At 34.7% G+C, this 18578-nt stretch overlaps 1 protein-coding gene across 2 annotated transcripts in view; it reads left to right on the top strand.

Annotated features, from left to right (window-relative positions):
- Positions 1 to 18578, top strand: part of blo (bloated) — a 162215-nt gene that overhangs the window by 60078 nt on the left and 83559 nt on the right. For both annotated transcript variants that reach the window (XM_089096941.1, XM_089096940.1), the window contains one exon: positions 7344 to 7884. In XM_089096941.1, coding sequence (XP_088953067.1) covers positions 7344 to 7884 — 541 coding nt within the window. The remainder of the gene's footprint in view (positions 1 to 7343; positions 7885 to 18578) is intronic.

Below are 18578 nucleotides of genomic sequence, written 5' to 3'. Positions count from 1 at the left end.
AAACTATCCGACAGCTGATGGGGAAAACATTTAAACTTTATTTATCATTATTATCATTGTTTATTGTTACTTCATTTATTTATTTAATATTGATAATTTATTACTATTTATTATTATCATCAATCTGCTTTATTTATTTTATAAACTTAACTTTATAAACTTTGCATAAAGTAGATTAGTATCACAAAGGAAAGTTACTATATTTAATTTATAAACCTTATTTTTTTTTTAAACTGTATTGTTTAAACTTAAAAAATAGTTTTAAGGGAATAAAAAAATAGTTTTAAGGCAGTAAGTAAAATTTTTAATGACTTAAGCCTGAAGTGTCTTCAATTGTAGGTTTAATAGTGTTGCTAGCAAGGCCGTATCCAGGGGGGGGGTTGGGGGTTTGAATCCCTCCCCCCCCCCGAAATGTTTGTCTGACTCGTAAAAACGTAAAAAAATGAACATAAACAAATTTCGTATGTGTTTTTTTAGTTTTTTTTTGTAAATCCGCTCCCCCCCCCCCGAAAAAATTGAGTAAAACCCCCTTCGAAAAAAAATCCTGGGTACGGCTTTGGTTGCTAGCTATATTTATTAATCTTCCTAAATGTTTCTTTGCTTATGAATTCTACATCCCAGGAAAAGAAGTTTAAAAGGAAGTGAAACCTTATCACAGCTATCCAAAAACTGATTCAAAAACAAAAAATTTTATGCTGAAATAATTGTTCACTTTTTAAACTTAAGTTAATTTAGGTGCTGTTATTTAGCGGATTCAGCTATTTAAACATGACTAAAATTTCAACAGATGGAAATTAAACGCACCGAAAAACAATGACAGCAAACTAAAGTATCAGTAAATTAAATGTAGTAAAATAAATTATAATAAAATTAATATACTAAAAAAACAATAAAATATAAAAACTAATTTATACTGAATAACTACAAATGATACTATAAATAAATAGTTATATATTATATAGATTCAATACTATATAGTATTATATTATAGTATTAAATGATACCATAAAACAATGGTACTCAAACTGTGGTACGCGTACCCCTTCTGGGTATGCAACAACTTTTAGGGGGCGCGCGGCCGGCCAACAAAAAAAAAACAACCCTTTATATCTAGAACTGACAATTTTATTTATATTTTAGCTATAGTTTACTTAGTACCGATAACTGAGAAGGGGTACCTAAATATATTGTGGGTTAAAATGGGCACAGTATCTAAATAAGTTTGAGAACCACTGCCATATAGTATTATACTATAAAATATAAATACTAATAATAAAATAAATAAACACATAATACTATAAATAAATTATGCTATTAATCAATAAATAGCAAAATTATACTAAAACAAATATGAAGTATCAGTAAACTAAACTAAAGTATCAGCAATGACAGTAATGATCAATCTTCTAATGGCTCTTGATAGCTATCACATACAAGTGTAGTTATCAATTATTTTGATGATAGTAGATACATATCATAGTCACTCCTTAAAGTGATTAAGTAAATAAATAAAACCTATTTTTTTTTCAAATGAAATAAAATCTACCCTCTTGTTACGGGAACGGTAATTGAATGTTAGTTCTACAGTACTGTAACAAAGAGTAGAACTACAGCGTTGAGAACGGGGTTTAATAGGGGTAACAGACTCCTTCATATTTATGAAACTTTATCATGTAAAGCAAATACTCACACATGATCCCATATATGTGAAGCATTTAGGTAACCTTTAGCCGGGTAATTGTAGAGGAGGGGGAGGAAGCCTCGTAAAGCTTAGGCTAACTCTGAATAAGATTTTTTTAATGAACGTAATTTTTTTCACGTTTTTCAAATGAAAGTATAGAACGATATATAAATATAGGGCTCTGGGGGGATTATCATCCTCAAATACCTATTTTCCAGAACTTATGTAAAGTTCTGGAAATCAACTACGCTGAACAAAATGGGTATCTCAAAATTCTGATTGGATGTGTTTGTGGGGAAATCTATCCCCAAACGATAAAAAAAAAATACAGTTAAACTTTAGCCGGGTGATTGTAGAAGAGGGGGAGTAAGCCTCCAAAAGCTTAGGGTAACTCAGAATAAGATTTTTTTAAGGAACGTAATTTTTTTCACAAGTTTTTCAAATGAAAGTGTAGAACGATATATAAGTATAGGGCTCTGGGGGATTGTTATCCTCAAATACCTATTTTCCAGAACTTATGTAAAGTTCTGGAAATCAACTACGCTGAACAAAATGGCTATCTCAAGATTTTAATTGGATGTGTTTGGAGAAATCTATCCCCAAACGATAAAAATTAAAATAAAAAATACAGTTAAACTTTAGCCGGGTGATTGTAGATGAGGGGGAGTAAGCCTCCTACAGCTTAGGCTAACTCTGAATAAGATTTTTTTAAGGAACATAGTTTTTTTCACAAGTTGTTCAAATGAAGGTATAGAACGATATATAAGTATAGGGCTCTGGGGGGGGGGGGAATTGTCATCCTCAAATGCCTATTTTCCAGAACTTATATAAAAATCTGGAAATCAACTAAGCTGAACAAAATGGCTATCTCAAAATTTTTATTGGATGTGTTTGTGGAAATCTATCCCCAAACGATAAAAAAAAATATATATGGTAAACTTTAGCCGGGTGATTGTAGATGAGGGGGAGGAAGCCTCCTACAGCTTAGGCTAACTCTGAATAAGATTTTTTTAATGAACATAATTTTTTTCACAAGTTTTTCAAATGAAAGTATAGCACGATATATAAGTATAGGGCTCTCGGGGGATTGTCATCCTCAAATACCTATTTTTTAGAACCTATGTAATGTTCTGGAAATCAACTGCGCTGAACAAAATGGCTATCTCAAAATTTTGATTCGATGTGTTTGGGGAAATATATCTCCAAACGATAAAAAAATATATAGTTAAACTTTCGCCGGGTGATTGTAGAGGAGGGGGAGAAAGCCTCCTAACGCTTAGGCTAACTCTGAATAATTTTTTTTTAAGGAACATATTTTTTTTCATAAGTTTTTCAAATGAAAGTGTAGAACGACATTAAACTTAAAACAAATATAATATATCTGTTTTATGAGGGTGCTGCCCCAACCTCCATGTTTTAATCAAAAATTTGATAAATACTTTCTTGACAGCATTTTGGAGTGCAATAAATATGACCAGCGGGTAACTGCAAGTGTTGATATACTGGTTGCCTCTGAAAATATTTGAAATGAATATTCTATCGTTTATTGCTAATTAAGCAGCAAAGTGTAGTTAAATAGCAGCACATACGAAAACGTATCCAGTTTTTGTTGGGGAAAGCTCATTTTTTCCGAGGGAGTTTGACACAATTTTTTTTCTTTTACAAAAAATACATAAAAATTTTGTTTACATGTATTTTCGCTACGTTTTTATGAGTCAGAAAAAATTTCGGAGGGGGGGGATCAAACCCAGTAACCCCTGAATACGGCCTTGAGCATATAAAATTAATAGAAAATACTAAATAAACAAAAAAAGAATGCTAATAACCACTGGTTCAATCAATCATTACTGAACAAAATGAAGTAGTATAAGATACGGTTTTATTGCAAAAACTCGTGGACCTTAGCAACACGAAAAAAATAAAAACAGAACGCGCCCTCAAATAATACAAAAAAAATCACAACTCACAACAAAAAAACTCACAACAAAGTGAACATTTTTATTCGACAACAGTAACCATATTAAATTTCAATAGATAAACACCCAGTCATGACCATCTTTCTCGGGAAAATAATATGAAATTTCGCATTTTTATACATAGGAGCCTGAAACTTCCGCTTGGTGGTATTTAGACGTGCTGAATTCTATGTTTTAATTTCGATTTCAATTGTGCCTATTTCGAGGGCATTTTCTTCCATTTCTTCTTAAATTACGCCAATTCTCTTATGTCAACAACTTTTGAGAGTAAATTTAAAATCCGTGATTTTCAATCAGTAAAACCAATTAATGCCATGCTCACTGTCGTAGTTGTACGTGACTCTAGGCCTCCGCCTATGTCCTCTGTCTCGTCCCCCCAACATGCATTTGTTTTGCTTCTGCGCCTGCTTGCCTTGGTGCAGCCCTGTACACAGGACATCACATTGGAAGGCACTGATCTAAAAAAAAAAAAAAAAAAAAAATATTTGCAAATTATGGGAAAAAATATAGGAAACTGGGAAAATCTTAGTAATCTTAATGTTCGATGGAGTAGGCCTGAAGCATCTCTATTCTGAGTTCGTGCCTCAGTGGTGTCAATTCAAAATATCTTTTTAGAGGAGGGGGGATTCATTTTTCAAAATCTAGGGGGCAGGCAAATTCATGGTTTTTTTAGTTTTTTCATGAAAATACCACAAAAGGCATTTTCGAATGAAAATAACCCAAGCAAAAGGTGTGACTATACCACCGGTCATGGTCTCTGTCACGTACCCCCGAACATATATCTGTTTCTGCCTCTGCACCTGCTTACCTTCGTGCACCCATGTACTTTGGAAATCATACTGGAAGGCACCGATTTGGTAAAACACAAAATACCGGCAAATAATTTGAAAAATATAGGAAACTATTGGAAAATCGTAGTAATCTTGATGTTCGGTTGAGTAAGCCTAAAGGCTGTCTACATTGAGTTGATACTCCAATGGTGTCATCTCAAGAATATTTAGGGGAATTTATTTTTCGAAATTTAGGGAAGGCAAATTTGTCGTTTTCCATTTTTTTTTCTATTGAAATACCAAAAAAGGCACTTTGTCGATGAAAATAACCCAAGGTCTGTATAATAACCTCTATACAATGACCTCTGTACCTAGGTATGTATGACGGGACCCAGTGCGCGATCCTTTTATTAATTTTGTTGTTTTAGTTTAGTGGAAACTCCACTTCAAGTTTTCTTTTTTGCTCTTTCGGGTTTTACAAAGCATTATTTAAAAACCTTAAGTCATCACTCTTTGGGAATTTCAGTGTAAAACGGTATTCATCTCAATCGCGACTTAATTAATAAGATAAAGGTTAATTATATCTTTATGCAAAGGGAAGCTTCTCTCTAAAGTTAACCCTTTTAATTATTTTGTCGGCACTGAAGCAATTTTGGTGTTTAACCCATCCTTGGCATGCCCAGAAATCCGGTGTAATGGATGGGGGAAGGAACTCAAAAAGGCACGTACCTTATTTTGAGAGGGGAAACAACATAAAAAAGCTTAAAGAATTATTCAAACTGTATGGTAAATACGAAACATACAAGGTCGTATCCAGGGGAGGGGGTTTAGGGGATTTGCCCTCCCCCCCAAAGAAAAATGCTGTTCCAACTCGCAAAAACATAACAAAAATGAATATAAAAAACATTTTGATGCGTTTTTAAAGTTTTTTTGTAAAACCTCACCCGAAAAAAAATCCTGTATACGGCCCAAAAACATATGCTGGAAAAAAACTTAAAAGTCTTGAGATTTCAGGAGGTATGAGCCCTGATGCCATCCCCCCCCCCAGGGCATGTACCTGAACTCAAAAAATATTTTTTTTAAAGGGCTAAATTCAATGGCCATGTGCTTTTTGGGCTTGATTATTGTGTTAAATTTCTCAAACAAAAAAGGGGAAGACATGGTTGCAGAAAGCAAACTGCGCAGCATAAATTAACATACTCAAGATTTGTTTTGCCGAAAAAATCTATATAAATAAAAAACATTGTTTTATTGCAAAATATACCGTTAAACATCTCTTGTTTTTATGTGTACGTGTTAAATAGCATCCGAGTTTATTCTGATACTAAATATGTTTACACGCCATGTTTTATTAAGCCCCAATCATCCTTATAAGCTACATATATTTTTATTCACGACATTTTGTGGAAACTTTGATGCCTTTATTCCGTTTCTGAGACTGTATTTACATCGATAGGCAAAGCTACAATAAACCCGTATTCAGTATTTAAGTAAAATACGTTTTCGAAACATCCAACATCCTATCCGAATAGAGATGAAACTAGAAATTTTTAGTTTGCTCTATGAACTTAGTTCATGGAGCAAACTGACCCGCCGCGTCTTTTCTTACCCGTCGCGCGTCGCTGCGATCTCAAACGAAAGTAAATTTAAAGAAAATTACCCCCCCCCCCGGAAACTTTATTTCGAGAGAAATCTCCGCAGAAAATTCCCCTCTACAGAAAACTCTCCCTCCGCGAGAAATTTTTTCTCCGGAAAGTTGTCCACAGAAAGTCCTCCCCCGTGGAAAATTCCCACCCCGAATTAAAAACTATTGTACTTTTAGACTTAAAAGTTTTTGAAAATCCCCCCCCCCCGAAAAAATTTTCCATGGACAATTCTCCCAGGGAAAATACCTTCTTGCGGGAAAAATGTGTATACCTATACACCCAAAAAGGGTGTGCTCAACAACTTCCTAAAGTTTCCTGGCGATCGGATTAACAGTCTATATTAATGCATAGAGGACATACGCAAGGCATCCAAGGGGGGGGGGCTGAGGGCTTTTAAAAACCCCTTGAAATGTTTGTCCGACTCGTAAAATGAATGTAGACGAATTTTTTATGTGTTTTTTTAATTTTGTCGTTAACACCCTTTAAAAAAAATCCTTTTGTAAACCCCCCTCCCCTCCGAAAAAAAATCCACGCAAACATACAGACGTACATTTGACTTTATTTATACAGACTAGCCGAGGCTAATCAGCAGTTATTGACCCATCATTAAACGGTATCAGACCCCTTACGCCCATGTTATAATGTTATTATTGAAATATGCATGGATGAGTGTTCTGGCTTTTACTTCGGTAAATCCTCCAAAAGAAATTCAGAGAAAAGGAACTCTGACATCTTAGAAAGTGAATTGCCAGTTGAATGATAATCTCCACAAGCGATCGAAGTGAAGTTATAACCAGGGTTGTCAGTAGACAGAGCTTGTGATTTTTCTAGGGCTCGCTGGGGGTATCCGGAACCTTGTGAAAATATTATCTCATATTAGGGACACATAGTTGTAAAATTTGGCATTTGAGTAGAATAGGTCCAGTTTTTGACGTTTCTGAATCTCCGACATTCCATGCGAATATATTTAAAACCTGTCATCAAGGCCGTAACCAGAGGGGGGTGGAGTTTTTAAAGTTTCTTGTAAACCCCCTCCCCCTATCGAAAAAATCCTTTTTTAGACCCCCCCCCGGGAAAAAATCCTGTATACAGCCCTGCCTGTCATTATTTGGTTTGCTTTTCTAGTTCTCATCTTTTTACTAGCCAAAATTAATAAATAGGTACTTATTCTTCATTAATTGCCGCCAAACCCTATAAAATACCCCTTATGCCTGTGACCCAGGATCGTTTATGGAGATCTGTATGGATAATTGTTTTGAATTTTCATTAGGTGAATTCTCCGAAAGAAAATCTAGAGCGAAAGAACTCGGACTTCTCAGAAAGTGATCGTGACTACCGCCGAGAAATGGTAACTAAAACGTCAACCGACTTACATAAAAGTAACAAGTGGGACTCATTGACACTAAACAGACTAGAAGTGAAAAATAAAAAGAACCGTGATAAGCAGAACACGAAGAATGATGAACGATCTGAAACCCTGAGACGTAGACGTATGCACTCCAGCACCGACGTTGTTGACAATGGCAGATCTGACAATCATCCACAGCAATTGAGTGAACCTGTGAAACCGCGTGAACCTTTGAAAGGAAATAGAAAGACCGTTAGATACTTTGGGGATACAGACTTAGAGTCAGAGAAAAATGCTGTTCCCTACAAATCAGTGCTGAAACAAGAACCCAGTGTTAGAAGAACGGCAAGCAGTATCTCAACTTCCAAGCTAGGTAAAATGGATTACTTGAAACCACCGGAGTTAGGCCAACATTCATTATCAAGCTCATTAAATAATTCAGAAAGTGAAGGTGGAGAAGGCGGTAAGTTAACGTTTCTTAATAACTCCCGAAAGAAAATTGTGGGAAGTGAGTAAATGTTATGAGCACAAAGGTTAGAGGAGTCTCAAACAAAAACAAAACACGTCACTGTGAAGAAAAGGCCATTGTTGTTTCATGTATTTAAAATTTTTATTACTAGTATTTTAATAAGCAGAATCTTAGTAATTATTAATTTTTTATTCATCATATAGCCTATTTAGAATATTTATTAATATCTTAATCTTTTGTAAGCAGCATTTTATAATCAGCATTTTAATATATAGTATTTTTATAAATATTCTGATATTTTGGCATGCTAATATTTTTTAATTCAAAGTTTCAAAGAACGGTTTGGGGCAAGTGAGTCAATGCTATGAGCCCAAAGGTTAGAAGAGCTTCAAACAAAAATAAAACTTTTCAGGGTGAAGAGAATGTCTGTTGCTGTTTTAAGCATTTTTCTAGAAGGACATATTCATTATCCCCAAATAAAACTGCAAAAGTAAGAACGAAGGCTTCTTGAGAAGTCACGTTTCAATGCTCACATTCGAGTAGCTCAATGAAACTTCTAGGGCTCACCTAATTTGGCTCTCGATAAAGTGTGTCCAATCTCCCTTCTTCTCTTCCTCCTTGAGAAGTCATATTTTACTTGGTCGTATGAGTGTAGTTCAGTGAAACTTCTAGGAATCACCAGAATTGGCTTTTGATCAGCTGTTTCCAATCTCCCTCCTCCTTGCGAAGTCGTACGTCACTTGGTTGTATATGAGTAGTTCAATGAAAATTCTAGGAATCACTTAAATTGGCTCTCGATAAGGTGTTCCAATCTCCCTCCTCCTCTTCCTCCTTGAGAAACCGTATTTCACTTGGTCGTATACGAATAGTTCAATGAAACTTCTACGAATCATCAGAATTGGTTTTTGATCAGCTGTATCCAATCTCCCCTCCTTGCGAAATCGTATCTCAGTTGGTTGTACATGAGTATTTCAATGAAATATCTAGGAATCACTTAAATTGGCTCTAAATAAGGTGTTCTAATCTCCCTCCTCCTCGTCCTCCTTGAGAAATCGTATTTCACTTGGTCGTATACGAGTAGTTCAATGAAACATCTAGGAATCACTTAAATTGGCTCTAAATAAGGTGTTCTAATATCCCTCTTCCTCTTCATCGTTGAGAAACCGTATTTCACTTGGTCGTATACGAATAGTTCAATGAAACATCTTGGAATCACTTAAATTGGCTCTCGATAAGGTGTTCCAATCTCCCTCTTCCTCTTCATCGTTGAGAAACCGTATTTCACTTGGTCGTATACGAATAGTTCAATGAAACTTCTACGAATCACCAGAATTGGCTTTTGATCAGCTGTTTCCAATGTCCCCTCCTTGCGAAGTCGTATCTCACTTGGTTGTACATGAGTAGTTCAATGAAATATCTAGGAATCACTTAAATTGGCTCTAAATAAGGTGTTCCAATCTCCCTCCTCCTCTTCCTCCTTGAGAAATCGTATTTCACTTGGTCGTATACGAGTAGTTCAATGAAACTTCTTGGAATAACCTAAATAGGCTCTCGATAAGGTGTTCCAATCTCCCTCCTCCTCTTCCTCCTTGAGAAACCGTATTTCACTTGGTCGTATACGAGTAGTTCAATGTAACTTCTAGGAATCACAAGAATTGGTTTTTGATCAGCTGTTTCCAATCTCACCCTCCTTGCGATGTCGTATTTCACTTGGTCGTATACGAATAGTTCAATGAAACTTCTAGGAATCACCTAAATTGGCTCTCGATAAGGTGTTCCAATCTCCCTCTTCCTCTTCCTCCTTGAGAAACCGTATTTCACTTGGTCGTATACGAGTAGTTCAATGAAACTTCTACGAATCATCAGAATTGGTTTTTGATCAGCTGTATTCCAATGTCCCCTCCTTGCGAAGTCGTACTTCACTTGGTTGTATATGAGTATTTTAATGAAACATCTAGGAATTACTTAAATTGGTTCTCGATAAGGTGTTCCAATCTCCCTCCTCCTCTTCATCGTTGAGAAACCGTATTTCACTTGGTCGTATACGAGTAGTTCAGTGAAACTTCTACGAATCACCAGAATTGGCTTTTGATCAGATGGACTCAATCTCCCTCCTCCTTGCGAAGTCGTATTTCACTTGGTTGTATACGAGTATTTCAATGAAACATCTAGGAATCACTTAAATTGGCTCTCGATAAGGTGTTCTAATCTACCTCTTCCTCTTCATCGTTGAGAAACCGGATTTCACTTGGTCGTATACGAATAGTTCAATGAAACTTCTACGAATCACAAGAATTGGTTTTTGATCAGCTGTTTTCAATCTCACCCCTCCTTTCGAAATCGTACTTCACTTGGTTGTATATGAGTATTTCAATGAAACATCTAGGAATAACTTAAATTGGCTCTCGATAAGGTGTTCCAATCTACCTCTTCCTCTTCCTCCTTGAAAAATCGTATTTCACTTGGTCGTATACGAGTAGTTCAATGTAACTTCTAGGAATCACAAGAATTGGCTCTCGATAAGGTCTGTTCAATCTCTTTCCTCCTTGGAAGTCATATTTAACTTGGTCATATACGATTAGTTCAATGAAACTTCCAGAAATCACCTAAATTGGCTCTCGATCAGCTGTTTCCAATCTCCCCCCTCCTTGAGAAGTTGTATTTAATTTGGTCATATATGATTAGTTTAATGAAACTTCCAGGAATTACCTAAATTGGTTCTCGATAAGGTGTTTCCAATCTCCTCCTCCTTGATAAATCGTATTTAACTTGGTCATATACGAGTAGTTTAATGAAACTTCCAGGAATCACCTAAATTGACCCTCGATAAGGTATTTCCATTCTCCTTCCGCCTCCTCCTCTTTTTTACTTCATAATTGACCTTGAATAAGTTCTCACCAGTTTCTTCTTTACAGAAAAAAAATACAAAGCAACTGCAATAATCCAATGTCCTTGCTTCTGGATCTCTCCTAACGCTTCAGAGCGTTCTGAAACAGTTGGCTCTTCTACTCGTAATATTATTCCAGCTTATTCTAGCGCCTGGCATGGATCTTGATCAAGGAGTTTGTTCTTTTCTTTGTCTTCTAAGTGTTTTTATGCGCCAGGACGCTCTAGTCCAAAATCATTATTTTTTAAGCATCGACACCTAGTCTCTGCATTTCGTATCCAGGGGACTTTTGTTAGCCTAAATCTCAACACGAAGTCTCTGAGCTTCGTGTAGGCTACAAGCTTGTTTTGAATTCATGGTATTGTAAAACTCCCCGTAGATATTATTTGGCCCAAACCTAGACACTATCAGGAGTAATAAAAAAAAAACTTGTTTAAACTGTAGTACACAACAATACAGTACATCCTTGCAGATACTTTACCATTTGAAATTTTATGCATGGAATATTGCTAATACCATCTTTTAAGAAACAGTGGATATTCAATGTATTTTTAAGAGCTTGGGTCATATCAACATCTTCCGTGCCTTGGAAATTGGGAAGAAATGGTGACCCGAACTTGAAAATTATTTATATGACCTTTATTTGGGTCATAGGTAAATGTTGGGTAGTTACATTGACCTTGTGACAAATGAAAGGCGCTCAGTTTCTACTTTAGTGCATTTTAATATTTAACAAAATAAATTTATGAAAAAGACATCAATGTCAAGCTTAACAATTTTGTGTGAAGTCTATTGGGCCAATTTGACTACCGTATTTATACCCTTCAATCCTTGGCTGAAGGTTAAAAACCATATTAAAAAGACACTTTAACTTCTATACAATTCTTCTGGAAGAATGTAACAAGGCAATTAGCAAACAAGTTCTTGATTCCTTATATAATAAGCCATTAGAAAAAAAGCATTAAGATGCCACCGAAAATGGTATAAAGATTGATAAGTTGATTCATGCCAATGCGGCTTTGTGTCCTTGGAACTCCTTCTATGGTTGCAGATATGAAGAGCGACGAAATTAATGAATCGAAAAATATTTTAGACAAACTAGTAGATGCACCACTTAATTGTAGGTATTCTGTTCGATGGCTTATACACAAAGCTGCTTCTTGGGTATCAAGGGTACGATGATTGCACAATTCGACATCACTTGATAAACTAAATACAGAAAAAATAAGTATTTACCCAGGGGGAGGAAGCATTCCTACCCAACCGTCTTCCTGCCCAAAATCTAAAATATGTTTCTGGTTTTTGTGTATTATAGCGACCACACTGTTGTTCTTTATCTGTCGTAAAACCGGTTTCTCTATGTACACTTGGAGATAATTAACTTAGCCTGAGTGAGATAAACTATTATACAGGTATATTTTAATTAAATATTTAAAATTTAAACTTGGTTAGGTTAGGTGTTTAGTATAATGCGTTCTGGGCGGCCTGCTTTCCCTAATTCTCTGTTGTAGTTTTCATAATTTTGTTACTAAAGTATTATACTTTCATCATATTTTGGTTTATTTCCTTATGATTAACCTAACTTCACTTCTTGAGTGTGGTCGCTATAATACATAAGTACCTTATTTCTTATCATACAGTTTGTCTTTATCTCATCTTAAATAAAAAAAACAAGTTTTTTTAACTGAAAGTAAGGAACTACGTTAAAACATAAAACGAACAGAATTATTCCGTATATGAAAGGGGCTGTCCCCTCCTCAACGCCTCGTCTTTACGATAAAGTTTTTATTGTTAAAAAAAAAATAAAGTTGTGAGAAAGTCAAATTTTAGCGTAAAGAGCGAGGTGTTGTGGAGGGGACAGCCCCCTTTTCATATACGGAATAATTTCTGTTCGTTGTAAGTTTTAACGTCGTTCCTTACTTTCAGTTAAAAAAACTTCGTTTTTTTTAATTTAATTTTTGAACGTTTTTGAAATAATGCAGGTTTTAATTTTGGCTCACCGTACATGAATAATTAAAAAAAAATTTTACTTTCTACTAATTTTAGTACTTTACTTTTACTGAAATGGTAATTTTACTTTTATTTGGTTAAATGGCTTTCTTGATACCTGTTTAATTTTATTTACGAACGTTTTTATTAGTAATAAATATACGTAACTTACGAATTAACGTACGTAACGAACCTCTATATTCTTATATTTTTAATACGTATATTAGAGGATTCGTCCCCTAGTCAATACCTTGCTCTTTAAGCTAAAGTTCGAATTTTGTTCCAATTCTTTAAAAATGACCCCTTAATCACAAATGCCGTTAATTAGAATAAATAGCTCTTATGAAAGTACTAAATAATCTTTGGCTTAAAGAGCGAGGTATTGACTGGGGAGTGAACCCAATCATATACGTAATGTTTTCTGTCGTTTTAAGTTTTGATGTTGCTCCTTACTTTCATTTAAAAAACTTGTTTTTTTATATATATATATAATTTCTGATCTTTATTTAAATAATGCTGGGAAATCCGGCGCCCCCTTCATAGCAATGTCCCTTCTCCCATGAAAACTTCCTTCGTGGTAAGATCCTCCCACATAACCCCCGACCCACTCCCCCTCGCCACTACCAGAAAAAATCCCCTCTGAAAACGTCTGTATCAAACAGTTCGTGGTAACGAACTGTAAGTAAGGAGCGACCCGGCTCAATGGTAACCGAAACTCTAGAAAACGAGTTTTGATACCAATAGATATATCAAAAGAATCAGATTTCAATGCTGATTTCAAATATATAACTTTCATCAAGTTTAGTGCTACCTATCAAAAGTTACAGCGCCTGAGAAAATTTGGCTGATTTTCAAAAAAAGAGGGAAAGACCCTCTATAAGCCATAGAGCCTCAATGTAAGTCATACCATCAGATTCGGCGTATAAGAGAACCCTACGATAGATGTTTCAAGCACTTATCTGCAAAAAAGTAAAATTTTATACTTTTTGCCATAAGATATATCACGGATGAGTATTCAGTTGTTTTCTTTTTTTTTTCTCCAGGGATGATCGTATTGATCCAGCGGTCCTAGAATATCCTAGGAGGGCTCATTGGAACGGAAATTAAAAGTTCTAGTGCCCATTTTAAGTGACCAAAAAAATGGAGGGCAACTAGGCCCCCTCCCACGCTTATTTTTTTCCCAAAGTCACCCGATCAAAATTTTGAGATAGCCATTTTGTTCAGCATGGTCGAAAATATGATAAATATGTCTTTTAGGATTACTTTATCCCCCGAAGTTCCCAGAGGGAGGGCTAAAAGTTATGAACTTTACCTAATGTTAACATATAGTATTGGTTATTGAGAAGTATACAGAAGTTTTCAGGAGTTTTTTTTCTGGTAGTGGGAGGGAAGAGTGGGTCGGTGGTTATGTTGGAGGATCTGTTCATGAAGGAAGTTTTCATGGGGGAAGGGAAACTGCCATGAAGGGGGCGCCGGACTTGCCAGCATTATTTATTGGTTATTGGGAAGTATACAACCATTTTCAGGAAGGATTTTTTCTGGAGGGGGGGGCTAGAGGAGGGGGTTACTCTGGAGAATATTTCCGTGGAGGATGTTTCTTTGGGGTAAGGGACATTTCTATGAAGGGGGCGCCGGATTTCCAAGCATTATTTAATAAACGATCAGAAATTAAATTAAAAAAAAACAAGTTTTTTCAACTGAAATGTAAGAAGGAATATTAGAACTTAAAACGAACAGAAATTATAACGTATGTGAGGGGTTCTCCCCCAAGTCAATACCTCGCTCTTTACGCTACAGTTTTTTTTAGTGCTTTCAAAAGAGCTATCTATTCTAATTAAACGGCCTTTGTGATTCAGGGGTTTGTGAATCAAAATTTGTTTTAACTTTTAATGTAAATATCGTGGTATTGACTAAGGGGAGAACCCCTTCATATACGTAATAACATATACGTAATAAAAAAACAATAAAAAAACAAGCGATACGGCTCAATAGTAATCGAAACTTTTAAAAACGGAATTTTGATGTCAATAAATGTATCAAAAGAATGTGTTTATAATGCTGATCCTAAATATATAAATTTTATTAAGTTTAGTATTACTCATCAAAGGCTACGAGCCTGAGAAAATTTACTCGATTTTTTAAAGAGGGGGAAACATCCCCTACAAGTGAAAGAATTTTAATGAAAATCACACCGTCAGATTCAGCGTATCAGAAAACCCTATTACATAGGTTTCAAGCTCATATCTGCAAAAATCTGCAACTTTGTATTTTTTGCCAGAAGAAAAATATACGAATATAGAAGTTAGTTACGTAAGTTAATTTGTAAAGACATCCATTTAGCAAAAGAAAATTATAATTTTTATGCAAATAAAAGCTGCATTAACTAAAAAACGATCAGAAATTAAATAAAAAAAACAAGTTTTTTAAACTGAAAGTAAGGAGCGACATTAAAACTTAAAACGAACAGAAATTATTCCGTATATGAAAGGGGCTGTCCCCTCCTCAACGCCTCGCTCTTTACGCTAAAGTTTGACTCTGTCTCACAACTTTATTTTTTAAAACAATAAAAAACTTTAGCGTAAAGAGCGAGGCGTTGAGGAGGGGACAGTCCCTTTCATATACGGCATAATTTCTGTTCGTTTTAAGTTTTAATGTCGCTCCTTACTTTCAGTTTAAAAAACTAGTTTTTTTTATTTAATACTTCCCAATAACAAATACTATTTGTTAACATTGGGTAAATTTCATAACATTAACCCCTCCCCCGGGGACTTCGGGGGGTCAAGCCTTCCTAAAAGACATAGTTAATATATTATCGACCATTCTGAACAAATTAGCTATCCCAAAATTGTAATCGGGTGACTTTAGGGAAAATGAGGGTGGGAGGAGGTCTAAGTGCCCTCCATTTTTTTGGTCACTTAAAAGGGCACTAGAACTTTTAATTTCCGTTCGAATGAGCCCTCCCATGATAATCTAGGACCACTGGGTCGATACGATCAGCCCTGGAAAAAAAAAAGAAAAATAAAAAGAAAAAAAAACAAAAAAAACAAACAAACAAATAAACACGCATCCGTGATCTTTCTTCTGGCAAAAAATGCAAAATTCCACATTTTTGTAGATAGGAGCTTGAAACCTCCGCAGTAGGGTTCTCTGAAACGCTGAATATGATGGTGTGATTTTCATTAAGGTTTTATAAATTTTAGGGGGTTTTTCCCCCTTTTTTCAAAAATCAACCAAATTTTCTCAGGCGCGTAGCTTTTGATAGGTGGGACTAAACAGATTTTTTTAGATAGGAGCTTGAAACCTCCGCAGTAGGGTTCTCTGATACGCTGAATATGATGGTGAGATTTTCATTAAGGTTCTATAACTTTTAGGGGTTCTTTCCCCCTTTTTTCGAAAATCAACCAAATTTTCTCAGGCGCGTAGCTTTTGATAGGTGGGACTAAACTTGATGAAATCAGCATTAAAATCTGATTCTTTTGATGTATTTATTGGTATCAAAATTCCGTTTTCTACAGTTTCGGTTACCATTGAGCCGGGTCGCTCCTTACTTACAGTTCGTTACCACGAACTGTTTGATCAACTCATATATTTTTCCATCTACCACCCTTCAATAGAATACTGCTCCTCTGAATTAATTACAGCGCATATGCTTGACGGAACCATTAAGTTTCTTTGATATAGGGCCAGAAAAGGGTTAAAAACTATAATCAGCCTTAGTTTTGCGTCTTTTCCAGAAAATGCTCCCTTTTTGACACATATTGCATATTTTGACATGTTTTAGTCTTTGAGGCATACAGGACCTACAAACCTTTAAATGTTATCCGTGATTTATTTGTTTTGAAACAGCCCAATTCGAAATGCTTACTCATCTATTTCGGAATTCAGTGCAGAACGAACTCAAATCTTTGAAAAAGATTTATAAAGTTCAATTTTTGAGCTTTAATAATAAAAGCTTCAATAATTCTTTAATAATGATAATGTAATAATAATTTTAAATTATAATAACAGTAAATAATAATGATAGTAAATAAAAACAACGAAATAATTTTGAAATAATAATAAAATGTAATTAATGTTTGAATAATAAGGTTATTTATTATTTAATAAATCAGTTTAATTTATCTTTATGTATTTATTATTATTATTAACTAATATTGGTTGTTATTTAAAGAAATAACATTTAGATAATAACAAAAGATCTGTAATGATAAAAGCTCAATTAATGAAGTTCAATCAAAATTGATAAAGCTCAGATTTTTGTAATTTGTCAAAATTAACAATTGATAAAACTGTTCGTAGTTCCAACAATCAATACAGCCACATAGACAAGTCTTGGACCTACCCTCTGAAATTCCAAGCTTTCTCTAACATTCTGCACATTTTTCTTTTTATTTGTTTGTGAAATTTCGTAGTTTTATCCTGTATAACGTCTTGGTTATATAAGAGTAGAGACTCCGCATGGTCATTAGTATAGGTATTCCAATTAAGTATATATTATTTCAATTCCAATCAAGTATATACTCCAATTATTCCAATTAAGTATTCCAATTAAGTATATACTCCAATTAAGTATAGGTATTCTATTCGATGGTTTAAAAAAAAAAATTCTTCTTTCGCACCAAAGGTACATAAATTTCATCATTAGACGTGCATTGACAGATTACAAATGAAGAAACTAAGTATTCATAGGAGGGGGAAGGGACACTCATATCCAGTCCTCTAACTGCCTAAAATCTCGAAATGGCTACTTATTCTACAGTTTTTTATATCTCACATAACTCATAATTTTTTTCATGTCCCCCCTCCTCTTACCTAGGAATACTACTCCACCAAAAGTAAATTTGAATGTAATTGCCTGATAGAACTGTTAACTAAATTCCTATGAGATCGACCAGAGGAGCAAGGGCTTCATGTGGGGGGAAGGGCAGTTTCCCTGGAGATTTCCTCCCTGTAGGTTTTAAAAATAATTTTGGCGTTTTCATTGAAAAATAAGTTTTTTGGTAGCCTATTTTTTTATTGAAAAGTGGAAAATAAAACATCAAAATTTGCTTTCCCCTTTAGATTTTGAAAAATGGCTTTTGCCCCCAAGCCACCGCGCAGAGAGAGGAATTCGATAAAAAAAAACTCCCAAATTTTCCACTGTTTTCTGGAAAATGCTCCCTTTTAACAAACATTTTTAATGTTTTCGAGAGATAGGCCTACAAGACCTATAACCCACCCACAAATACTGTCCTTAATTCAAAAGGCGTTCTTTGAAGTTTTCCCAAAAAATCGGATTTATATTTAAGTAAATTCCATTGATAGGTACAGCCTGATTTTTTCGTATCACATTTAATTCCCAAGATATTTAGAAGTTTCTTTTTTTCTACGAAGTGTTTTGTCCTTTTTTGCCTTAAAGGTATAGTGGAGGAAAGGTGTTTTTTTATATAAAAAAATATTTTGTCGTATCTAAGAGGCTTTAAAAATTTTGCTTTTACAAAACAATAGCTTTTTAATAACAATCAAAGTATCCAAAACATATTTTTCAGTTTGTCAGCGTTGTTTTAAATTGTGTGGCAGCCACGGTTGCGGCCTGCTTTTTTTTTTACAGACCTTCTAACAATTAAAGCAAAGCGCCTTTGAATTTTCCAACATACCAAAAGGAAGAAAAAAATCTCCAGGTCAAAATTATAATTCAGTATAATTAAATATGAGCTAACAATAGATTTTTTTAATTCACTAGCAAAATTAGTCATTTGTGAATGAATTAAAAATAAAATTGATGACTATAGTAAACTACTTGAATTAATTTCTACCATGAGATTCTTTTTCT

Source organism: Artemia sp. Qi Xiang Cuo, chromosome 11 (genome assembly GCF_049724085.1).
Source record: "Artemia sp. Qi Xiang Cuo chromosome 11, ASM4972408v1, whole genome shotgun sequence".
NCBI lineage: Eukaryota > Metazoa > Arthropoda > Branchiopoda > Anostraca > Artemiidae > Artemia > Artemia sp. Qi Xiang Cuo.
The sequence above is the reverse complement of the archived record's forward strand: the minus strand, read 5'-3'. Positions and strand labels throughout refer to the sequence as shown.